The 27,163-nt window shown below is 38.6% G+C and overlaps 1 protein-coding gene across 1 annotated transcript; it reads right to left on the reverse strand.

The window, feature by feature from the left end:
- Positions 1-1,171: 1,171 nt before the first annotated feature.
- On the reverse strand, positions 1,172-23,924 carry LOC149835661 (conserved oligomeric Golgi complex subunit 8-like). Its single transcript, XM_090010616.1, has 12 exons — positions 23,791-23,924; positions 23,547-23,699; positions 22,769-22,917; positions 21,624-21,701; positions 21,449-21,542; positions 21,178-21,252; positions 20,434-20,730; positions 19,175-19,242; positions 19,032-19,086; positions 18,641-18,779; positions 1,567-1,751; positions 1,172-1,481 (listed from the first exon to the last, which is right to left on the reverse strand). Exons 1-12 carry the CDS (start codon positions 23,884-23,886, stop codon positions 1,200-1,202), a joined length of 1,671 nt encoding a protein of 556 aa, XP_089866742.1. The 5' UTR covers positions 23,887-23,924; the 3' UTR covers positions 1,172-1,199.
- Positions 23,925-27,163: the final 3,239 nt, after the last annotated feature.

Here is a 27,163-nt window from a genome sequence, read left to right on the forward strand (position 1 = left end):
CAGCGGATCAAAGAATGTTGTCTTTGAAAATTTGGTTAAGGACCTCTCGGCTTGCAAGAGTTTTTCACGCATAGCGTTTGGATGCATGAGGTGCGTGTGGGTTAGGGCTAACTCATCTAAGAATCACCTTAGGTGATTCCAATCGAGTATGGTGACTCGGGGCTAGGTGAGTGAATGCCTAGGCACCGGTGAATGAGTCTAAGTGGTACTCTTCGCTATGGTGTTCAATCATCAACTAATCTTCGGATTGAAGACCGCAAGGTCTTATTCCTTCATTTGCAAGGTTTTGTTGTAGCATGCAGATAGAGTCGCAATACGCTTCATAGTACGTAAGGCTAAGGCAAATTTATGCCTTTTTAAGAAGTGATAGCTGGTATGAGACAGTTATGCACTAAGTGACATGGACTAGATAGAATACGCATTTGAAGATGTGATTGACCAGCTTCTGCTAGACAACTGCACACGAGGTATTGCGTAGGGCCAATGAAATGATTCAACACATGAAAAAGTGTTTGTGCACGGCCTTTAGCCGTCAAGCTGGCCAGACTGCTCAGCCTGGCGTGTCGCAGAAATTCTATGCCCGTGACACTGGCCCTGCATCTCAATCAAATAATAAGTTATACATGACACACACATCTTATACTTCCTGTGATCTCCTTTCTCAGCCTAGACTCTTGTGAGTAAATGATTTCTTTAAAGATACCATTGCATAAAAAAAATCACCATCAACCGGGGGGGGGGGGGGGGGGGGGGCTCTGCATGGTTGGTTCAAACCCCCGTGGTAAGTTGAATGATAACTAGTGGGGGTCTGCCTAACCCTAGCTTGCCTTTCAAAAAAAAACTAATCACCATTACCAACTCCAACCTAACACCTGGCGGTAAGGAATGCCCCCAATGGGTTTTGTCAAGTGACGTCCTACCTCAAAATTGCTTTGAAACCAAATTAGTTGTGTTAAGAAAACAAATAGATCCCCGTCATTCGAGAGCATCATGACCAGAACAACCCAAAGTAGAAAAACTGTAGGAATTAGACAGAGGGATTCCTGATATTCTGATATTGATTAAAAGAATTAAAATTGTAGCTGGCTTTACCAAATTCGAAGGTACATGATAATGACAAAACTGGAATTGTACAAATCTCTAATCTACATACCAAAAAATGCTTTTACTAGATTCTTTTCTGCATCAAGGTTAAATCATTATCCTGAAATTTCACCAACCTTCCTTTCATCTGCATTGGCGGCCTCTTTTTCCTGATCTTGCGTCTCACCATTTTCCTCAACCAATGCTTCTCCATTATCTGAGATACTATTCCTCCGCTCAATTTGAATGAGACCATCAGATGCTTTCTTACTTCCTTTTATGGTAGGCAAAGATGACACGAGAAGCCGGCGAACTCCATCAAATGAATTATTTATGTCGATCAGTGCAGCACCAACATAACACCGTCCAAAGCATGTAACACAGTAAGGGCATGCAACCTGCAGTGTATAATAGAAGTTAGCCTTCAGATAATTCATACACAAGATCAAGAAAAGGATAGGCTGGTGCATTAAGGGTTCTGACCTCGAGGAATGCACGACAAAGTGAATGGAAAAGTACAGACTCATTGTCCCGGAGCATCCGAGTTGCATTATACCTCATCAGAGAGTCTGCTACAGCCTGCAGGCCATTTTGTACTTCTTGTGCAAGAGCATATTTTAGACTGAGAGGAGCACATGGTCGCAGTTCATTCATTGCCATCGACACGCCTGTTGTAGAGAATAACATGAAAAACAGGATATGGATTGGAGTTAATACTCATAAGACAGATTAGAGAAGAACAAATAACATTTGAGACAATCATATATCATCCATACACAAAAGTGTCACACAGATCATCCAGCAGACTTTGTTCTGCAGATCACAACCCATGCACGCAATACTGACACAACAGCAGGGATAGGATTGTCTGGCAAGGTGATAGTATCCCATCCCATCCTTCCAATGACGAAACAATAATAGGTAGTTATTTCAGGTGGCCAAACCTTTCATAGTGTGATGTTGGGTTTCTATACTCTAAACTGGTTTTCAGCCACAGCAAGTCTAGGAACTGGCAGAGGAGGCTACCTCATTGTCAGATGATTTCATGTCTGCCCGAAACTAAGCTCTGATATCACAGAAATTGTACTCTGTTGCAAAACATATTGTTCTTTGTGTTGCATGTATCACTATGATAATGGATGTTGAACACTGGCCATGATAGAACAGAAGACAAACAGACATACCTCTGGCATGAATGTCGCTAAAGATTATGAAGTGCAAACAAGGAAACCGGTTTATAAGTGAGTACTACGCTGAATTAAGAAGCCCACGGGATGAGTGGTACCACTTTGATCAAATGGATTGTTCTTCACGTGCACAGAAAAGAAATGCAAAGAAAGAAAAAAGAAAGGTTTTTTATCTCCTAAGGGTGTGGGCCCCAGAATATGAGGCAACAAGGTGAATGTTTTGGGGAAGGGAGATCCTTCATTAGGGTCCGTGTACACCTTGTTTATCAGAGAAGATGGAAGGAAATTAGAAAAAAAACATTGATGGGAACGTAGAAAGGTATGTCCTTGTAAGAGGACTAAGTGTTACTAGAGTGCCCTTTGATAGAAGCAGGGTCGAGGAGGGAGCTCCAGGTCGTGGTTGAGGTAAAGGTGCATGGACGGGTGATGACAAATACAAGTTAAATTGCACTCATTGTGGCAAGACAACGCACACCAAGGGACAATGCTGGGACATCATTGGGAAGCCTAACTTCATGAAAAACAAAGCACTTCACTCCATGAATTTCGAGACTTCAGGTGAAAATGCTAAAGTTGAAGAGAAGGATATACTATCAAGCTTGAGAAAAGAGTTGGAAGAACTCAAGATGAAGTTCGGAGATAGATCTACACCTACATCCTCTCTTGCTACAATTTCTCATGCCTATAATTCCACTAAAGGTAATCAAGTTGACTCTAATGCATTTCTTAAGAGTTGGATTATAAATTCGGGAGCTACAAACCACATGGTAGACGAGAGGAGTCCCTTCATGAATTATATATCCTTAACCACAAAGCATCACATAAAGCTAGCCGATGGCTCCACCACTCCCATGATTGTGAAGGGTAGTATCATGACACCATCCTTTACCTTATCCTTTGCTTTTCATGTGCCATCTTTTCCAGTAAATCTTCTTTTAGTGAGTTCCATAACAAAGTCTTTAAATTGTGCTATAACCATCTTCCCTTATCATTGTGTGTTTCAGGACCTGAAGATGGAAGATATTTGGTCGTAGTAATGAGAGAGGAGGCCTCTATATTTTGAATGAACCTAGAGTCTTGATGTCTGTCAAGGGACCCAGTGTATCTCATGCCATAGAAGATGTTAGACTGTGGCATAGTAGGTTAGGACACTTACCTTTGTCAAAAATGAGAATGGTTGTCCCTGACGTAATTAGTGTAGGAAACGACTTTACCTTGGATTGTGATGAATGTCAAAGGGCTAAACATCATAGGACTCCTTTTCCTGGCAATGAGTCTAGGAGTTGTAGACCCTTTGAGGCTTTGCATTATGATGTATGAGGTCCAAGCCCAATCATGTCTTATGAAGGGCATTGCTATTTTGTATCTTTTGTCCATGACTATACTAGAATGACGATCATTTACTTAATGAAAAACAAGGATGATGTCTCTTCCATTTTTCCCACTGTGCATACATTATTGGAGAGACAATATCATGTTTCTATCAAGGTATTGTGATCAGACGATAGAGGGGAATATACCTCTCAACAACTGAGAGACTACCTAATGAAGCATGGTATTAAACCCCATACAACTTGTCCCTATACCCCCTCAACAGAACCGGGTAGCTGAAAGGAAAAAATGTCACCTTCTTGAGGTGGCTAGATCCTTATTGTTTGATAAGAATGTTCCCAAGGACTATTGAGGTGATATAGTCTTAATGGTTGCCTATTTGGTTAACAAGATGCCAAGTGATTCATTAGGAGGAAAATGCCCTTTAGAGATGATCCCAAGACCAAAAGGTTTCATGCCACACCAAGAATATTTAGATGCACTTGCTATGTTCATGTCTTTGCCCAAACTAGGGACAAGTTGGATCCTTGCACTATTAGATGTATATTTTTGGGTTATTCTCCAACTCAGAAGAGCTATACGTGTTGTGACCCTCTTAAAAGAAGAAAATATGTTACCATGGATGTAACATTTTTTAAAACAAAGTTCTATCATGATGAAAAGGAGGAGACTAACAAAGAGAAAGTTGAGCCTAGTCCATTCTTACCTCTTACTCCCTTAATTGTTGATGAAGACCACAAGGAGTGTTCAGAAGATGAAGACACTACTAGGATGAGGACTTATTCAAGAGGGGAGAGAAATTTTGTGATGCCTGACTCAATCATTACCATGATTGGAGAAACTTCTAAGGATTCAGAGCCAAGAACATGACATTGAGATTTTGGAAACTGGAGCTAATCCTTCATCAGATGTGGACTTACCTATTGCCCTCAAGAAAGGTAAAAGACTGTGCACCTCATATCCTTTATGCCATTTTGTCACTCATACTGCTACATCTTGTTGAGATTAAGAGGTTTTAAGTTTAAGTTTTCTCAGATTAGAGGTTATTTGAAATTTTAAGTTAATAAGGGACTTATATGTAATTTCTCCTATTGGGCTCTCTCTATTTAACTTAGAGATTAGCCCTAATTACAAACTAACGAGTTCTCTTAATTGTGCAGCTCTCTCTCTCTCTCTCTCTCTCTCTCTCTCTCTCTCTCTCTCTCTCTCTCTTCCTAGGTGTCTGCGCATATCATCTACCTTCTACATGGTATCAAAGCCATTGATCTCGGGAGCGTGATCAATAGTGATTGATCTACACCAACGAAAAAAAAAATATTGAAATCAGGTTAGCTGTTTTTTCTGTGTAAGATCTGATAACAGATCTGGGATTTGACCAAGGTCATGACCCAGATCTGTCATCAGATCTAAGGGAGCAGATGTGGATGCGTGTCTTTGGTCTGGTAGCTCATCAGTTTTGGATTTTTGTTCCTGCCGTGATTTTCCTTTTGCCGTGTTTTCCTGCTGTTTGGGAGCAGCAGCAATCTCATTTATCGTGATTTCCTGTTGTTTGGGAGGAGCAGCAATCTCATTTGTCGTGATATTTTTTTTTGCCGTGATTTCCTGCTGTTTGGGAGCAGCAACAATCTCACTTGTTGTGTTGTTGCTTGTGATTGAGATATGACTGATTTGTTTAACCGTGCCCTGAAGAACTGATATTCTTGTTGGCTGTCGAGCTATATATGTCTGGGAGCAGCAGCTGTCGTGATTCATTTTCTGTGTCTGCATATTATCGTTGGTCGTGATTCCCTGGATTTTAGTTGGTTGTTTTATTTCAGTTGGTTGTTTTATTTCAGAATATGGATTTCAGCAGTCGTGATTCCCTGCTGTGTCGTGGGTTTTTTTACATGCGTGCTGTGAAAGAAGCATGTTAGTATCAGTTGTCTTTCTGTCGTGGAAACAGCAGGCGTGATTCTCTGATGTGTTGGAAAATATTCCTGTTTGTGGGCTGCTGTTCTTTATGACATGGAAACAGCAGGCGTGATTCTCTGCTATATTGAAAAAAAAAATCCCTGTTTGTGGGCTGCTGTTCTTTACTGGTTGTCATATTGCCTGACGCGTGATTATAAAACTTGTTGTTCAAGTAAGTGAATCTAATTTTTTTTGCAGCTGAAATAGTATTAAATCTTCAATATGGCTGAAACTTCGAAATGTGACTCCAAAATTGAACATATTGGGGAGTATAAGGCTTTTGCCAATCCCTTCTCGTATGACTCTTCTGTAAGGTTGAATGAAACTAACTATGCCAGGTGGTCCAGGACTTTTATGATGTCGGTATCTGGACATCGTAGAAAACATATTTTGTTGGAAGACGAACCCACTGAAAAAGTGGGAAAATATGTTAATTGGGAAGAAGATAATGACATAGTTATGTCATGGATCATGAATAGTGTCGAACCCCATATTGCAGATGGTTTAATTTACTATAATATAGCCAAACAGATGTGGGACAATCTTCGAGATACGTACTCACAAGAGACGAATGTGAGTCGTATCCTGCAAGTCGAACAGGAGATATATAATTTACAGCAGGGAGATCAGACCTTGGCCCAGTACTATGCCTCCGTCAAAGTTGCGTTTGAAAGACTCAATGCTCATAGGCTTCTTTGTTGCTCGAAGCAAAAGGATCATCAAGAACAGACTATGGTTGCTTGGTTTCTTACAGGTCTATCTTCAGAATTCTCCGTTGCAAAAGTCCAAATGTTGACTGGATAGATGTACCTACTCTTGTTGATGCATACAATCGTCTGAGTAGACTTGCGATCTCTCTTCCACAATCTCAGCCTGTGACTCAGTCATCTGCTCTAGTTGTCTCCCCTGGTTATGGGCGTGAAAATATTCATCATATCAGAGAATGAGGTAGTGGACGAGGTATGGGAGGAAGAGGAAAGCTTCAATGCACATTCTGTGGAAAATCTGGACATCTAGAAGATCGTTGTTGGGACAAGCATGGTCGGTCAACCACTTCTTCATCAAAGCCATATGCGCCTAAAGCAAATGTAACTACTCTAGAGGCAACAAATGTACATGATAATATCTCTGCGAGTGACAGTATCACCCTTAGTCGAGCTGAATATGATGAGTTGATAGCTCTTCACCCCTTGAGCTCCGCCCCTCCTGTAGCCGGTGTTGCCTACTCAACAGAGAATCCTCTTCCTCCGAATGACAGTAAGTGGATTATTGACTCTGGTGCATCCAGACACTTGTGTGGAAATTCGCTTGTTTTTTCAGATCTAAAGGATAGTACTGTTCACCGAGGAGTCTCATTAGCCGATGGGAGTTCCTCACTGGTTGTTGGTCAGGGAAACATTTTTATATCCTCTTCTTTACCGTTGAAAAATGTTCTTCATGCTCTCAACTTTCCTCAAAGTTTACTCTTTGTTAGCTGTCTTACAAAAGAATTAAACTGTAGAGTGGTATTTGATCCGATGGGTTGTCATTTTCAGAATTTGCTGACGGGGAAGAAGATTGGTGGAGGTTATGAAGAAAATGGAGTCTACTACCTACATCATCCAGTGGGGATTGTTCATGCTACAGTGAAACACTCATCCAGTCCTGTTCAGTGGCATCGGCGTCTTGGTCATCCTTTATTGTCAAAGTTTTGTTTTGTCTTTCCTCAAATTCCTTCCACTACATCATTTCAATGTGAAGCATGTCAGTTGAGCAAGCATCATCGAAGTTCGTTCCCTTCAAGTCAGAGTCAGTCTAGTCATAAAGTCTTTGAACTTCTTCATGCTAATGTATGGGGTCCTAGTAAGATTCCTACTAGGACTCAGTGTCGCTACTATCTTGTTATTGTTGATGACTTCTCTAAGTTGTCATGGGTGTTTTTGATAAAAGAACGATCTGAATTTCCAAGTATTATCAAATCCTTAATTCTTGAAATAAAAACTCAATTTGAATCTATTGTCAAGATTGTTCGCACTGATAATGCTCTTGAGTTTAAATCAAAATTTCTGTTACAATTTTACCAAGATCATGGCATTCAACCTCAAACTTCTTGTGCCTATTCATCTCAACAAAATGGGGTGGCTGAGCGAAAACATCGGCACCTGCTTGATGTTGCCAGGACCATTATGATTCAATCCAATGTTCCTGCGTTATATTGGGGTGATGCGATTACCACTGCTTGTTATCTGATCAACTGCATGCCTTCATCTTCTGTTGGTGATCAAATTCCATTACATATCCTAAAACCTAATGCCCTACTCTTCTCTTTCTCACCAAAAATATTTGGATGTATTTGTTTTGTACACAAACTTGGTCCCGACCGTGATAAATTATCTGCTCAAGCTACAAAATGCATATTTATAGGTTATCCAAAAAATCAAAAGAGATATCGATGTTATGATCCTATTTCTCGCTGAGAGTATGTCAGTGCAGATGTATCTTTCTTGGAATTCACTCTATATTTCTCTAGTTCCGGTTCCCCGCTGCAGGTTGGTCCAGTTGACCCTTTTCCCTTACCTATACCTCCTTTTCCTTTGGAATCTGTGCCCTTGGTACCGAACCAAACTTCATCCTCTTCACGATTTAATGATCCTCCATTGGTCTATGTGCGTAGAGCTCCACCTCTGCCCGTGCCTCCACCCTCTTCTTCTCCTGAGGTAAGTACTACTGACAATAGTGATCTTCATGATGATGATAACAGGCCTATTGCTCTACGCAAGGGGACACGACAATGTAACTTATATCCTATATCTCATTTTGTCTCCGATGTCAGAATTGGAAATCATATAAAAAATTTTATTTCAGCCCTATCTGCTGAAACGATTCCTCTGAACTATCAACAAGCAGAACTAGATAACCGCTGGAAACTGGCTATGCAAGAAGAAATGGATGCTTTAGTGTCTCAGCATACATGGGATTTAGTTGATCCCCCTGTCGATACTGACATTGTTGGATGCAAATGGGTATATACAATAAAGTACAAATCAAATGGATCTATTGAAAGGTACAAGGCCAGATTAGTAGCAAAAGGATATACTCAGACATATGGTATTGATTTCTTTGAAACTTTTTCTCTTGTTGCACGAATGGGCACCATTCGTTGTTCTCTCAGTAGTTGTTCATCATGGTTGGAGCTTATGTCAATTAGATGTGAAGAATGTGTTTCTATATGAGGATCTATCTGAGACAGTTTACATGCAACAACCTCCAGGTTTCGAGGTTGAGGGGGAGTATCAGAAGGTGTGTAGATTGAAAAAGGCGATTTATGGCTTGAAACAAAGCCCTCGTGCATGGTTTCAAAAGTTGTTCGAAGTGATGTCACGCTTTGGCTTCAACAGGTCAGCGGCAGATCATACACTATTTATCAAGAAAACTAACTCAGGCATAGTTGTTATGGTGGTATATGTGGATGACATCATTCTTACAGGAGACGATGTGAAAAATATTGAAGTCACAAAAGCTCATCTTCAAAAACACTTTGTTACAAAAGACCTTGGTTCACTTAGATATTTTCTGGGTATAGAAGTTGCCAGGAACCGTGAAGGGATGGTTTTGTCTCAACGAAAGTATGTTCTTGACTTATTAAAAGAAACGAGAATGTTGGGAGCTAAACCAGCAAATATTCCCATGGACTATAAAGTTCAGTTGTTTGAAGAAGAGACAAAACCGGTTGATAGCAAGAGCTATCGCTCACTAGTAGGGAAGCTACTGTATGTAACTGTTACCAGGCCGGATATTGCTTTAGCAGTAAGCAAAGTTAGTCAGTTTATGGACAAACCAACTGAGGTACACTGGAATGCAGCTATAATGATTCTCAGGTATTTAAAATCTTCTCCTGGAAAAGGGTTATTGTTCAGGAAAGGTGGTAATCTGGAGATAGTGGCCTATTCTGATGCTGACTATGCAGGATCTATAGTGGATAGAAAATCTACCACAGGATTCTGTGTGTTTCTGAGAGACAACCTGATTTCATGGAGAAGTAAGAAGCAAAATGTGGTTTCTAGATCGAGTGCAGAATTTGAATATAGGGCTATGGCCCAAACAATTGCTGAATTGATGTGAGTTCGTACTGTTCTTCATGACCTTCAGGTGAAGGTTTCCTCTCCTATGACCATGATGTGTGATAACAAGGCTGCCACATATATAGCGAATAATCATGTCTTCCATAAGAGAACAAAGCACATTGAGGTTGATTGTCACTATGTAAGAGATATGGTTCAAGCTGGTTATATCTCTACCAAATATCTAAAGTCAGAGGACCAAGTTGCAGATTTGTTTACAAAGCCTCTAGCTAGACCAAATTTCTCAAAATGTTGTGACAAGCTGAGCATGATTGATATCTATGCTCCAGCTTGAGAGGGAGTGTTGAGATTAAGAGGTTTTAAGTTTAAGTTTTCTTAGATTAGAGATTATTTGAAATTTTAAGTTAATAAGGGACTTATATGTAATTTCTCTTGTTGGGTTCTCTCTATTTAACTTAGAGATTAGCCCTAATTACAAACTAACGAGTTCTCTTAATTGTGCAGCCGTCTCTCTCTCTCTCTCTCTCTCTCTCTCTCTCTCTCTCTCTCTCCCTAGGTGTCTGCGCATATCATCTACCTTCTACACATCTCAAGCTTACCAAGCATTTGTAGCCAACTCCCAATCTAATCCGATCCCTAAGAATGTGGAAGAGGCAATGAGACATTCTAAGTGGAGAGAGGCTATCTCTCAAGAGATGGATGCATTGGACAAAAACCAAACATCGGAGGTAGGGTCAATACCAAAAGGAAGGACCCCTCTTGGGTGCAAGTGGGTGTACACACTCAAATATAAAGCAGATGGATCCATTGAGAAGTAAGGCACGCTTAGTGGCTAAGTGATACAACCAATCCTATGGTGTAGATTATCAAGAAACCTTTGCCTTTGTTGCTAAATTGACATCTATTAGAGTTCTAATTAGTTTGGCAGCTCATAAAGGATGGAAACTACACCAACTTGATGTAAAGAATGAATTTCTTCAAGAAAACTTGAATGAAGAAATATATGAGTTTTTCTCCAGGGTTCAACTTATCGAGAAAAAAGAATCAAGTGTGCAAACTAAATAAATCCATATATGGACTGAAACAATCACCTAGAGCTTGGTTCGAGAGATTTAGTACAGCTATTAGTCAATTTGGCTATATTAGAAGTACTAGTGATCATACTCTTTTTATCAAAGGTGAGAAGAAACTGTCAATTTTAATTGTTTATGTTGATGATATTATAATTACTGGAGATCATGAACAGAAGATTTAAACTCAAAAGATACTAGAATGAGATGTTTGATATCAAGGACCTTAGCCCCTTGTATTATTTCTTGGAAATTGAAGTGTTGAGATCCAAAAAAAGACATTACTTTCTCAAAGAAAATATGTGCTTGATGTATTAGATGAAGTTGGCATGCTTGGGTGTAAAGTTGTGGATACACCTATAGAACCAAACCATAAGTTGGGATTGTATAAAGATGGAAAATTTGAGGATATTGGGAGATATCAAAGACTAATGGAAAAACTTATATATCTCACCATCACAAGATCAGGCATCGCTTATGTTGTGAGTGTGGTGAGTAGGTTTATGCATGCACCCACAAAAACTCATAGATACTGTGTATCACATACTGAAATAAGCAGAACCCAGGGAAAGGAATTTTATATGCTAGTCATGATCACTTTGATATTCAGATATATGTAGATGTTGATTGGGCAAGAGCTGTTGAAGATAGAAGATCTACTTCAGGTTATTGTGCTTTGGTAGGAGGAAATCTAGTTTCAGGGGGAGTGTTGAAGGAGTTTGTAAAGGGCATAGTTGTCTTTTTTTAATTTAGGTAAAGTGGTCTTTGCTTTTGTTTATAAGGGCATTTTGGTCACAACCTTTATACTTTGTAAATGATGTATATAAGTTGCAAAAAGGAAGAAATGAAAAGTATCCTTTTCGTTGTGCCCTAGTGTTCTCTCTCTCTTCCTTCATCAACTCTTCTTCCTTCTCCCTCTTCATCTCTACCCTTATCCTCTTACATTTTACAACATCATTACCTCAAATAAGATAAAAGGGGACCAGAATGGTGACGTGAGAAGAACCAATAGGCTGTAAGAAGATCATGCACTATAAGGTTGGACCTTAATTGCACAGATCCCTTCTTTATAACTTTCATTTATTTCTCTTACTGGTCCCAAGAAAAAAAAGGAGAGAAATAATTCCGGCATGTTACGCACATAAAGTCTGACACAGGCATAGATTCTGGTACTTGGCATGGCTAGTTGACAAGGTTGTTTTACAAAAAGAGGGAAGGGTGTGGCTAGGTTATGCATACATAAACCAGTGTGTGTGTAATCTTTTGTAGAGTCGACCATACCTGCAATCGAGTAAATCCAATGGATTTAGTCATGATTTGTTAGACATTTCATAGAATGAACCATACAGCTATGAGCTGTATAGTTTATTTAGTAACGCATATGCCTTGGACCACTGATTATGAAATGTAGCAGGTTTTTTAGGAACTTGAAAATTTGACAGCCTGCAATGCACCAACATTTCATAATAAAAAGGCAAAGATTTATGAAAAACTAAAGCGTGTTTTCTAATAACCAGACCATGATAAACACATCCTATGGGGTCAGATTGAATAAATAAACTTTGTACTTATGATTTTTCACTAGACAGCATGGTACTATTTTATGAAATATTCTTCATTTATGGAATTATACTGCTACAGCCGACCGCATGTGCGGTTGACCTGGAAACTCATTGGTGCAAATTGTTTTGAGTCAATCTGACACAGCATGTGTTCAGCATAGTAGATTTGCTAGGGATCGAAATTTGGGTTGCATTTTTCAATGAAAAAATGTTTTTTAAGGCATGAAATTTTGCTAGTAGACAGCCAATTTTTAAAGCCCCTGAAGAACCTGCTGGGACATCAAAAATCGAATGATCAAAACGCCAAATCGCCAATAAACAAACTATGCAGATCATATCCATAAGCTTAGATCTACTACGGAAAAACAATATCGAAAAATATAAAAGGCAAGGTCGTCCACAGATGCGGTCAACTGTAGCAATTATATGTCCACTATACATACATAGAGATATATATAACTCAACTACAATATAAAAGAAAACAGGAGGTTTAAGGTATTTACAGAATCATAGAATGTATCATGTACATTAAGCAATGTGTGTGTGTGTGTGTGTCTAAGTGCCAAATCTAGCACCCAGAAGTCCAGTATCAACATGGACAAACCAAGCATTTTGAAGTACCCATGTTACTTAGCACTTACAGCATGTGAAAGTTCCCAAGTACAAAGTGCAGTATGACATTGATTTTCTGTAAGATGGGAATGTGGCCAATGTTGCCAAAATCAAAGGCAAAAAGCAGGACAAACTTTTAACGTTGTCCCAAGATTTCTAGATGCACGCACATGAGAGAGAGAGATGTGAGGCTGAAGAACTCAACAGACTTCTCGGCAGGTGCACTATGCATACACAAGACATATTTGAACTGGAAAGACAATAACACCCTTGAAACTAATACTAGACAGAAAAGTGTACATTCAAAACAGCAAATACAATAGGATCGTGTGTACACTCATTGATATATGGTACACATACCTATTTCTACACAGATGACTATGAGGAGCCAATTGAAGCATGAAGTGGCAGTTGGCCCCCAACCATATATGGCTAATTAAACCTATGCATTGGATTCCATCCCACAAGATATGACCCTAGAAGGTATTGGACAATGATTACAAAATTCTAAAGCATCCATTAAAAGCCTCCATCAAATATAACTTCTTTTATGAATTTCCAGTTTCTATACTAACCCCATATAGCTATGCAGAAAAAACATGGGATATAGCCACTTGATCTATAGTTTAAGCCGTAAGGATTCATGTATCATTTGAATGTAACTATAAACAAACATTTTTATCAATTTTTATTTTAAATAACATAAAAATTGTTCAATTTATTTATCATTTGTAAATTTAATAGAAAGGATATAAGCCCTTCTTTTTACAAACAGTAGGATAGGGAGAGGACTGCTGATTCTTTCGCTTGTGTTCTTTATCAAACTCCTAACTTCTCCCCCTTCTTCCCTTGTCTACCCACTGTTGTGCAGAAAGCACAATCGAATTGGCTCCACCAAACAATGCAAAGTAAAGAAAAAAAACAAACCACAAAGAGAAAAAGATGGTTCACCACAATATGTGGCTATGTCCATAAAAACACCATCATAATATCTTTATTATGTGTGAAGGCAATCAAAATACAAAGACCTAAATATAGGTCTCACTCACAAGCACAAGACTTGAAACAATAAAGTCAAGGGTGCAAAGATCAAATCTGTCCACAAATTCTCTACACCTCTTCAAATGAGGGCAAAAGAGTGTCTTGCAACCTTTTTCACCAAATTTTTCAAAAGGATGAGCTCTCTCTCTCTCTCTCTCCAAAAGAAGGGTACGGTGGATTGGTCTTCTCCTCCTACAGAGGCCATACAAAAGGCCAAAAGCCTCTTAATGGAAGTCAACACAGAAATTTTATAATACCAATCCCTAAGGAGTTTGTACACAATGATAAAATTCCAACCTACTATCCTATTGAGTTTCCAAAAGGGAGCAAAACTTATTATACACAAAATTCCCTTGATGGGTCTTATAAGCCACATGCCCTACAATGGCATTTTTATTACCCAAAATAAAAAACTTATTTTCAGTCATCTTCACCTTGACAGAAATCCCTAAATTTGTCATGTTCCATGGACTCGCAACTATTCTCGGCTAAGTTTAAGAAAAGCCATGTTCACTAAAGTTTCTCTAGTATCAATAGTAGCTTCAGAAGATGCAGAAATTTATTAAATCTAAACACATAGTCTTTGCCCAGATTAACAGAACCTTTAGATTCATACATTGCAGTTAATTACCCTTCTCTGCAGAACCCCAAAGGGGTTAGCATAGTTGGAGTGGCCTCGGTTGTCATACGAGCAGTCGGGATTCGATTCCCGTGGGCGCTATCCCCTAGCATAAGCCGAAGCAAGCATAGGCCCTGGGGTTGAGGGTATTCAGCCCTGACATTTTATGCCGTCGGGATGGCGACTATGTCTTCAGGCTTATACACGGTTTCCCCAGGTAAAACATGGGGAAAAAATCTACCCTTCTGCACATAGGCAATTTCACAAACTCACATTCTAACTTTCCATCTATCACTATATCACAGTCATGCATTGCTTTCTTATAACTGAATGGTTCTTGATGCTCAATTGACAGGGTGTAAACAACTATATCTTTAAGGCCAAGACAAATTGAAGCCTATTTAATTCTTTTACCTCTGTCAAGCCGAGGTTCTTCTTTAAGAGTGGTAGTCTTGTGACCTTGTCACATGAACTTGAAGCTCCACGCAAATCAATTAAAAGCTCCATGCAAATCATCTAATACTTGTGACTTGTGTCATGATAAATAGTTGAAGTATCGACCTCCACCTCAACAAGCTCATTAGTAGACTGGTTTTCATCAACAATATGTTTTTTCACATTCAACATAGCAATCTTATTAAAGGTAACATCTCAACTGCTTATAAAATTAGGAGACTTAGGGTCAGTACACCATGAATGATAACCCTTAGTTCCATTTGCATAACCAAGAAATATACACTAAACTACCCTTGGGTCTAACTTATCATTCATAACATGAACATAAGCAGGACGCCAAAAATATTTCAAATAAGAATATCAGGAGATTTACCAATTCATACCTCTTATAGAGTCTTGCAATATTAGGTGATCTGTTCACCATAAAACATGTATTGACTACTTCAGACCAAAACTATTTACTTAATTCGGTATTGCTCAACATGTTGCACACTTTCTCTGACAAGATTCTATTCATACATTCTACAGCTCTATTTTGACGAGTACTTAAAGCAGTGAAATGGCATTTGATTCCATTATCTTTGCAAAACATTTTAAACTCAAAAGAACAATATTCACCACCATCATCAGCTCTTGAATATTTAATTTTCTTGTCGCTCTAATTGTCAACTAAGGCTTTCCACTAATTAGAGGTCACAAACTCATCCTTTCTCTTCAACATATATACTTGCAACTCATAAAAATTACCAATTTTCTTACTCTCCATAACAACTAAAACACCTTTCAAGACTTTCATAACTCCATGTTCAGCCACAAATTTGCAACCATTGAAGTCTAATGCACCCAAAGAAATCAAATTCTTTTTCAACACAGGGACATGCCTGATATCAGTGATGGTTCAAACAGTATTGTCATACATCTTAAGTCAAATTGTTCCAATTCCAACAATCTTGCAGACAAAGTTATTCTGTCAAGACTAAACAACCATCAACAGCATCATAGGTGGTAAACCAATCCCTATTAGGGTATATATGATAGGAACATCAAGAATCTAAACATATGAATTGTTGTCACTACTCATACTAACTGACAAGACTATAGTGTCAATTCCTAAAGCGCTTTCAGCCACATCACTTAAAAAATATATTCATAGATGTAGATTTGGCTATAAATTTGTTTTTGATTAGCAAAACTCCTCTCTGTTGATCTTCCTCTAGCAACTAAACCTTTTGTTTGGGTGTCAACAAACCTAGACTTCTTTCTTAATTCATTTGCAGTAATACCCTCCACACCAATGATATCTCTATCATACATCAATGTAGTAACAAGATGCTCATATTATATAGGAAGAGAGAACAACAAAATTAGGGTCTTATCTTCATTTTCTAATTTCACTTCTATGCTAGTCAACTCATAAATAATCTTATTAAAGACAATTGAGGTGTTCAGTAATAGGCGTACATTCTTTCATCTTGAGATTGTAATGTTATTGCTTCAAATAAAAATGATTTGAGAGAGACTTTGCCATATAGAGTTTTTCAAGCTTAATCCACAGCTTGACTGTAGTGTCTTCTTCATCAAGAACATTATAGAAGACTTCATTAATGAGGCACAACTAAATCATACCCAAAGCTCTCAACTACATGTCTTTCCAATCTTGAACAAATATGGAAGCAAGATTCGTTCCTAGGGCCTTATGCAGGCCCTACTAAGTTGAAAGAGTCTTAAACTTGACTTGCCATAAGCTGACATTGTTCTTCCTATCAATTTTATCAATGTCAAACTTTGCATTAGAAAACTTAAAATCCATGAGGAACCAAAATTGAATATGCAGCTTTGATACCACTTGTTGATATGTATTGAAAGGGTTTTGGACTTTTGTGAGACTTGTGCGTGAGAGGAGAAGACCACCCAACTGTACCTCCTTTTTTGGAGAATAGAGGAAGAGAGAGGGCTTCTCTTTTTGAAGGCTTCGGTGAAAGAGGTTGCAAAATATTCTTTATCTCCATTTGAAAAGGTGTAGAATTTGTGGATAGATTTGACCTTTGCACTTTTGACTCTTGTTTGGGCCTTATTCTTATGAATGAGACCTTATACATATACATTTTTGTATTGTGCTTGCCTTGACATAATAAAGATATTAATTTTCCCGTGTTTTCTTTGACAGAAAAACATGTTGTGGTGAACCATATATGTTTGTCTTCTCTTTATGGATTGTTTTATCTTTACTTTGCATCATTTGGTGAAATTAATTCAATTATATTCTGTGCTTCCACATAACACCCACCACCGACCACCTATCAAGTTCTTCCCATTTTCTTTTCTCATCTACCCGCCACTAACCCTTCTTCCTCTCCTCTCCTGTTTTATTCTTCTTCATCTATGCACGATTCAACGTTCTCTCTATTGTCCCTTTCCCTTCATCGTCATCTACCCACCACTGAACACTCTCCTCTCTTCTCCACTTAACTATAGGAGAAGAAGGGTTTGTCCTTCCCTCTCCTCTCTCCTTCCTTATTTACTCAACATCAAACATCGACCACCACCATTGTACTTGATCATTGTGATCGAGTTTTTCTATGGGGGGAGAGAAAGGGGGGGGGGGGGGGGGGTGCACAAATGCCATGTATGGGTCACTAAGGTCAATGAGGGCCACAACAAATTTTTGTGATCCAAAAAGTCATTATATTTTTGTTTTCTTAGTTTTTGTTTAAAAACATCATTTCAGTTTATGACTTATGAATAAAAAAATAAATGCATGCAAACAGTCCCCTTTTTTGTTTTCTTAATTTTTCTTGATAAACGTCATCCCAAATAGTTCCCTAATTTCATACTTATCATTTTTGTGACCTCTCTCTCTCTCTCAATGGTTTGTTCTAAAACACTTGACCCCATGTATCTCAAGCCCATCTGAGTTTAGGTCAGACATAAATCAAATCAAGTCCACAAACATTGGATCCTACAACATTTGCACTTCAAAAAGATGGCAGCAAATAGATTTGGCTTATTTCCATTACATCTAGCTTTTGCAAGGTCAATCACAAATATCAGCTGCAAATCAAATTTATCATAATTCATAGCAATAAATGTATAGAACAAAAAGATTGATAAAATTCCCCTAAATTCTATTGATAATTTTCATAATATCATATTTTAACCCTTTTCATTTTATTTACATTTCTAATTGTATTTCCTTGCATTATTATATTTTTATTTATTTTATTTTTAGATTACTGAGATCTTTTCCTCCAAGAAAATTCAAGCAGACTTTCCCTGGTCTTTGACTAGATCCTAGAAATAATTCCAACATAGATGTAAAGTCAAAGTAAACTCATATCAGAGTGCTGATCTATGGAACTACCACTGCAAGACTATCCAAAAGAATGGTAGTTCTAGAGAGATTCTGAAGTTCCCAAAGTGGATATATAACTAGAATGGGAGTAATCAATATTTGGTTAAAGGACCTTGGCACATATTTCAAATTTTCAAAAAACAAGAAGATATTGTATAATGACTCATCAGTATAAGGAAAAGTTATTTGGGTGTGGAATAAAGAAATCCATAGAAAAGTCATAGTAGACAACACCAGCAAAAGTAAGAACTCTTCTCATTCACCCAATTGCATGGAGAGAAGAATAGAATAAAAACTAGCAGCAAATAAGCTTACCATTGACAAAAACAGCAATAGGAGGATGCTCCATTAAAGACGATGGAGGTGTAACATCATCCTGAGTATCATCAGCTCCTCTTCCAGTTGTAATGCCCAGTGGTGGTACCGGCACCCAACGGTGAGAATCCAAAACAAGCTGAAAGTTACAAATAGAAATGAATTATCTGATTAAAAACTACAGATCATGTGGACTACATCAAGCATAAAGTAGACAGAAGCTATCCAGCCTAATTCACCCTCATTGGGAATTACGAAACACCATGTTAAAGACATGGGATTCTATCCATCCAGGTATATGTACAAGCATACAGTGGGTTTTTCTTTTCTTTTATCTTTTTTATTATCATCCAGTAAATGAAAATGGCATCCTAGAAATATGCAAACATACCTGAAAATTTTCGATTGCAGTCGCAATATTTTTTGAGAATAGTTTCTGCGCTGCACTGGATAATGATGCAAAAAGATGAACCACTAGAAACAGTGTAATATTTGAACAGATATAAATATATAAACTTAAGGCTGTGTATTTACTCTTCAAAAAGTGAAGGAAGCAACCCTCGGAAATCCAAGCCAACAAATCCAAGACTCATGCCAGAATACTGTCAAGAAAATTTGAAAAGAGATACAATTCAGTAACGAATAATTCACCTATAGCTAAATTATATAACTTTTCAACCTGTGAAGGTAAAGCTTGACAAGTAAATAAAGGTCAAACAGAATAAACAGGCAGGTACATGCAAAGTTTTCCAAATATAGCCCTTGGCAATGGAGAGTCAGATATCAGAAGAAAAAGAATAAAACATCCAACAAACTTATTAAGTAACATGAAAAAATATAATCAACAACAAAATAACAATAAATCATAAAATATACGTGACTATGATATTTCATGTATATATTGGTATATAAATAAAGATAACACCATAAAAGTTACAAAAACACAAGTATATTTTCAGCACCCACATAGGAATCAAGGTGGACTTGAGCAAATATCACCATCAAGAGAAAAAACTAGCTCATGACACATAACCTCCACGTGTGTGTGTGTGTGTGTTAGATTTACCACAAAAAAGGGCAGTCATTTTTAATGTATTTTCTTCATAACATTGTAAATTGCCCATAGTTGATTACAATTACTGCATCTAATCACCAGGTCAATCTTAAACTCATTAGAGTTATAAATATATGGGATGATCATGGGTCCTAAAAATAGATCAAGCCCCTTAAGTTAGAGACATGCACAAAATATTCTCCCCCCTTCTTTTGATTTATTATTTGCTTAGATGATTAATCTTCATTTTGTATACCCAATGTCGAGGATATGCCCTATCAATGTGAACCCCATACCACTTAAAATGGTGCAACTCTCACCCCCTTAACTTTTTCACTTCTCTCCCTTACAAGGAATAATTATACAGAATAGAAGTTGGGGAGAGAACTCTCTTATTGCCATCTAAATAGCTAGAGCCCAGCCAGTTGGACAGCAAATTGTGTCTACTTGTAAACTATATTATATATAGAATAACTTATGTAATTAGCTACATAAATGTATTACTTCCTAGTCCTACTTTTTCCTAGTCATGCTTGAATAATGCATCCACATTGCATCTGTATCACCCTTGTCCATGTCCATTTGATACAGTGGTACTCAGACTGTTCCTTTGATTAGCCAAGTAAATGGAAAGTGTGGCAGGAAGCAACAGGAACTACGTAAGACAGCAATAAGCTTGATGATATGAAAGTGAGCATGCAGGAAAGAAAAAAAAAAGGAAAAGAGTAAAGTGTCTTGCCATGCACAGGTCAAGGATACTAGAAAGCAGTGAACCCTCAGATATCATCGGCAACATGGTCTTCAGAGTGTTGAGATGAGACGATATTTGGTGCATAGACCAACTAAAAAGAAGACCACCATCATAAATTTCTTCATTTCCAGATGTATCATCAACGAATATAGCACGGTATTGATTAACAACATCAAATAGATGCATCCGATGACAGTTCACCATTCCTCTCAAATATTCATAAACATTTCTCTGATCAAGATCATCAATAATGCTGGCAACCCACGACTCTCTGCATCTCAAAAACTGTTTTCAGTGAAAAAACCCATCATTAAATGAGCAGATATTCAAGCATAAAATACATCCTGGCAAGAAAAAGACTGATTCCCAGATGCCTAAGGCTCTGTTTGGGAACTGGTAGCTGGGGTAGGTGTTTATGCAATTGTAAAAGCTTGGTCAAACCACCTTGGTGGTGGATGCTTGGAAACTGGTAGTTAGATTGAGAGTTTATGCATTTGGGAAAGGAAGTAAGACCATCTCCCATTTGTATTTGCACCAAATCCTGGATTTGATAACTACCACCTCCTAGAAGTGGTAGTTACCAAATCCAGAATTTGGCAGCTGGCACTTTTTGAAATGCATAAACTCCCTCCAACTACCAGTTTCCAAACAGACCCTTAATGTAAAAGGCATAGATATTACATTTTCTTTTCAGGGGAACAATGCATAACATGATATTGTTATTAAGCATACCTGTAAACGCAATTCAGACTCAGTGAACACGCCTATGCGCTTTAAATATGAAATAACTCTAAGGCATTCTGGCAACTGCATTATAGAGAAATGATTCCAGTAACAGTTCAAATTTCAAAATATTGTAGATAAAAAAATCTATTGCAATAATGCATTCATACAAGTTAAATATCTTTAGAAAAGTGATGAACGCCCAAACTTTTATGTATTCAACTACACACGGAGAGAATATGATGTCAGAGTTAAAATAATATCTTCCAATACAACATGCCTGTATATTAGACCGCAGCCTCTGAAGTAGCTGAGAGAGCAATGACTGGGTTGTGTGCTTAACCTCAGCAGCTAATGATTGAATGACTGGAGACCTACAAAACAGAACATTGTGCATGAGTCATATATCACAGTGAAAAAGAGCGTTATAACAGAAATATGGACCTAACACTCACTCTGGATGTGTCTTGGCTAGCCTGGATACGAAAGCTTCTAAATCAAGAGCTTCATCATAGTTCCCATTCCGTATACAACTGTTTCGTTAGAAACACCTCCAAAGTTAGGCATAACAAGTGGAAATCATACTCTAACAAGTAGAAGAAACATAGGAAGCAATGAAACTCTCAATTCCTCGTCATGATAATAAAATGGATTAACTTCACACCAAATGTATCAAGATTGAAGCAACAGGATCCATATAACTTAACATGCTTTGAATCAACAGCTTCAGGTTCCATCAAAATATAACCAACAAAAAAATGAGTATTCACATCCAAATTATTAGATGTGAAACATTTTCTAGATAAACCATGCTAAATGCATCTGCACAAACCAATCGACTAGAAAATGCACGAGCAAAAGAGACTTACGGACGTGTGATTCACATCCATACCGGAAAACCATCCACAATTCCTACATACATACATATATACATACATATATGCAATTAAACTTATGTGTGTTCATTTAAACATATGTGCACACATATATATACATATATAAATACGTATATATGTGTGTATGTATATGGTCCTCCTAATACTTTCCAGTGTGTGCTAAGAATGGACAGTTTTAGGTTTCAATGTTTTATTGTATGTTTCATAAATTAGATCTTACAAATGTGGAAAAAAAAGGACCGTAAACATGTTATATCAATGGTTTATTTAGTGGAAACCATGCATTAAATTAGAGAATTTTATGTTTATAGATGTTTATAAATGATTTAAAAATCAACGGTACATATTGCATTTAAACTTTCCAATAAAAATTCAGATTTTTTCATTGAAATAGTTGGATCCAAAGCATAAACAAGCAATAATGAACACATTCTCATATTCAGATTAAGCAGAAACCACCTGTACTATTGAAAACTAAACTTTTCATTCCCCAACCACACTGTAAGGTGTTAGGAGGAACCAATATATACATACATACGTACATATGTGTGTGTACCTGTGCATGCACGGGCACAAGGGTGCACGGCTGCATGTGATTTTAGGCAGAAAAAGAACTCAAAAGACCACTTTGAGGAACTCTTTCAGCATATATCATGCACATGCAGAGAAGATAAATGCAACATGCAAATAAATCCATTACATACGTGTCCATAAGCTGAGGAATTTCAAGCAGATCAAGTAATGTACTATGATTTGCAAGTAATGTACGATTCAGCTTCCTTTTCTCCAAAATTTGTTGAGCAGAGTCAATAAACTCCGTGCAGCCGGCTGTGAGCTTTGGAATCTCTTCTATCTGCGCAAATTTAGGAAATCAAACATCACAACAGGATCATAAATTTCTCAACATTACTCAAGTGATCTGAAAGTACCTTGACAAGGAGACCATACACAAAATAACATCTCAATCCGTCAAAAACATTTTGTACTCATAAAATCTAGAATGAAACAAAAGTTCTTTCCACGGCCATGAAAGCATGAAAATGCAACCGTCAGTGAGCTGGTAGTGCATACATGTATAACACTGTTCATTTGACAAGCTTTGTCCACCATTGTTCTTTCCATCAAGCTATTTTTTGCTACCTACTTGTACATATCCAACTAACAACTCACAAAGCTAAACACTCCAGCATATCTAGAATCAATTGAATATCAGATCTGTGAATCGAAACTTATGCAAGTTTAGTATAACGAGCATATTGAATTTCAGAGAAAAGAAAAAAAAACACTTTTTGTTCTTTCGTTGGGCACCCTTAAATTGATGGAAGCCAATCCACAGCCCAGTAACAATCTCAAGAACCAATCTACAACCATAACAAAATAACGCAATCGATAAAATTCCCTCGAATCTAAAATGGGTAAGGAAGCACCACAGGACCGAAAGCAGTGTAATTGAAAGCGAGAAAAGAGATCTGCTCAGTGTACCAACAATTCTAGATGCTTGTCGACCAAGACCACTTCTTCGTGGACCGATTTCAGGGCATCGGAGGCCGAAATGAACGCCCTGTAATTGTTGACGGCGACCTCCTGCATCTGCCGCCGGATTCGCTCTGCATCGATGCGGAGAAGCTCTGGTTCCTTAAAGGGGGAAGAGAGGGGAGCAGGATTTCAGATCTGGCAACCGCCGAAGAAACCGAAGCCGATTTATAGGGTTTTCTGTGATTATTACCTTGTGGAGGCGATCGAGGGTGAAGGAGAGGAGCTCGGTGACGTAGGGCTGCTGAGCATGGGTGGAGAGAGGGAGAAGGGGGCCCTCGGACGACATTGCCGACGCTCCTGAGGATTCTAGCGATGGTGAATGGCAGTGGCGTAGCTAGGATTCATGTGAGGGGGGGGGGGGCAAACAGGGGTGTAGAAAAAAAAAATGGTGTGATAGTCGGCGGTTCGGGGTAGGGGTGGCAATCGTATCGGGTTGGCGGGTCAGCATATCTCAACCCGAACCCGACCCGTTTATTAAACGGGTCGGCTGTGGCAAACACGAACCCGGCCCGTTTAATAAACGGGTAACCCGACACGACCCACCAACCCGTTTAATAAATGGGTTGGGTCGGGTAAACAGGTTCGTGGGTTTGCGGGTCGGGTTGGCGGGTTGACGGGTCGGGTTGGCAGACGGGTTGGCGGGTTGACGGGTCAGGTTGGCAGACGGGTTGGCGGGTTGACCCGCCCACCTAACCCGTTTATTAAACGGGTCAACCGGGTTGGCGGGTTGGCATACCCCTAACACGAACCCGACCCGTTTAATAAACGGGTTAGGTGGGTTGACACGTTTATTAAACGGGTTCGATTTTTCCAAACCCGAACCCGCCTAATAGGCGGGTTGGCGGATCATGTCAGGTTTTGCCACCCCAAGTTCGGGGGCAACGCCCCCAAAAAAATTTTTTTTGAGATAAAATAAAAAATGGCTACAATTATTAATAAAAAATGGCTATAATAAAAAAAATTCCAAAATTTTTTGAGATACAATTATTAATAAAAATGGCTACACCCCGGAATCAAGGTTGGGCTTGGACTAAGCTTTTAAAAAAAAAAAAATACTGGGCCGGGAGGCAGGACTAGGTTGCCCGGAATCAGGGTTGGGCTAAGACTGAGAATTTAAAAAAAAATAAAAAATTAACTGGACCGGGAGGCTACAGCCCAGTCCTCCCCCCCCCCCCCCCCGCTCCGCCTATGGTGAATGAAGTCTACCTCTCCCTCTGCCTCTCGCCCTGCCCCTCCAGAAAACGTTTGAAGAACTGAAATCTTTCTTCACTTACGCAGAGACGCAAACGGATCGGATCCGGATCAGCCAAATACATAGAAAAGTTGGATTCGGATGTGTACAAAAACAACCAAAAATCATAAAAGTCGCATACTGGATCCGGATGTGTTGTTCTAAACGGGTCGGACTCTGCTGGATCTGTAATGACTGTCCACGCTTGGGTTGGTTGCATTGACCTAGTCACCTTGGGATGTCAATCGGCAAGACCCGATCCAGGTCTGCTGCAACCAGATCATGATCCGCCTTTGGGCTCGTACTCTCTCTAGACCTGGTTCATATTGGAGATGTCTCAATCAGGTCAGATCAATATATGGGTTTTGTGGACCCGGTGAAACCTCTATCTGACCCAAATAGCAAATCAGACCTACTGTAGTAGGTCCATGAGCTAATATTAACGGAATCACCATCGCTAACTACAGTCTTCTACTGTGCCATCATGTGCTACAAGTCACGATTCTTGGCTGCTAAGAGGCATGGAGAAAGAAATCAGCCACCCGCGTCAATGTTGTCAGTATCGGTATTGGCCACCGATTCAGCTGTATATCATTCTGTATCGGCCCAAAAATAAATAAAAAAAATGTATAATGTGCCAATCATAATGTGACATGTGTTAAAACTATCAAAATAATTTAAAATTAATATTAAAAAAATATTTTTTGGTATTGTTTTTATTTGTTAAACAATACCAAACCAAACCAAGGGTCAGTCATTTGAGAATCACTTAAAGAGATTGGACATCTTCATCGTCCATTGCTTCATCCATGTACATTGTAGACGGTGTGATTTGGCAGATCACTCGATCTTCTCTCGTCATTCCACCAAGAAATCCCTGTACATTATAGACTGTCACTGTCCCCCACGAGTGATGGGTCTGAAACCATGAATGTTGTCTACCCAATTTTTCTTAGGAACAACTCGATAAAAAAACATCATTAAATCACCTTTCACAAGATCCCAAAACCAGAAGAAATTTGTTGGGTACCCCTATCCAGGCCAAGAGCATTAAGCTTAGCCAAGTCCCAAATTATCTTCTCAACCTCGTCGGGATTGAAGCTTGCCTAAAGGCGTGGTTGAATTACCAACAGGGGCTCCGCTTGTCTGGTAGGAGCAGCTATTGCACGTCACCTTGTGTTGGGTCGTTGCATGTTCAAAACCCAATACTATAGTTGTATAACTGGTAGGGGCATGCCTAACCCGAGCTTGCATTTCAAAAGAAAAATAATAATATCTCATAAGCCTTAAAGGATTTCTTACAAGATAATTACATGATCCAGGCATCGGAGCGATGGTTATCAGTTGAATCTATTTTTTGTTTTGAAAGGCAAGTTAGGGTTAGGCAAGTAGACCCCCTATTAGATATCCCTTAAGCCCCATGTGGCATAGGGATCCGAACCTGGGCCTTGGACTTGGGACATGACCTCGCTTACTGTTGATATGTGTGGTCATGTGCATGCACGTTCATACTTATCCATGATAAGGCCTGCTCATGGATAAGCAAGAGTCGGTTTTCCAAAAACACAATTGTTTTTCAAATGCACTATGTTTATCTTTATCAAAACTTCAACACCTTCGATATTCTCTCAACCGACTGCTGAGCCGAGAAGAAGAAACCCGAAGGCCTATAAATTGAGAGGGACTTGGCCCCTATGAAAATATATAGAGAAATACAATTGTGGAAATAAAAGACCTTCCAAACAAACCTCAATTAGCCACTCAAACATCTTCTTTTCTTTCTTCTCCTCTCAGCCTGGAGTTTCATCTATCGCCTGCCTTCTGAGGAGTCATTCTGTTGTGCCTGCCCCAATAGTGGTATCAGAGCTCAGTTCAGAGGACGGATCTTCAGGCTCTCTGCTTCAATCTACAAAGGGAACGCATATACCTGTTAGTTAGTTTTTTCTGAACTTTGTGAGAAAGTTTGTGATTTGTCAAGAGTGTAGAAAATACACACTTACAAATCTTTTTTTTAAGCTTTTGCCTTTCTAATCTTGAGCAAAGGCCTCAAAAGGTTGAAGTCGAATCTAGTCTCTACAATTTAGCATCTTTTGATATCTGTTTTTTTTTTTTGCATACAACATATACAATGCTAAACATATATATATACATACGTATATGCAATTAAACTTATGTGTGTTCATTTAAACATATGTGCACACATATATATACATATATAAATATGTATATACATGTGTATGTATATGGTCTTCCTAATACTTTCCAGTGTGTGCTAAGAATAGACAGTTTTAGGTTTCAATGTTTTATTGCATGTTTCATAAATTAGATCTTA

This window comes from Nuphar pumila, chromosome 6 (assembly GCF_984573655.1).
Source record: "Nuphar pumila chromosome 6, dmNupPumi1.hap1.1, whole genome shotgun sequence".
NCBI lineage: Eukaryota > Viridiplantae > Streptophyta > Magnoliopsida > Nymphaeales > Nymphaeaceae > Nuphar > Nuphar pumila.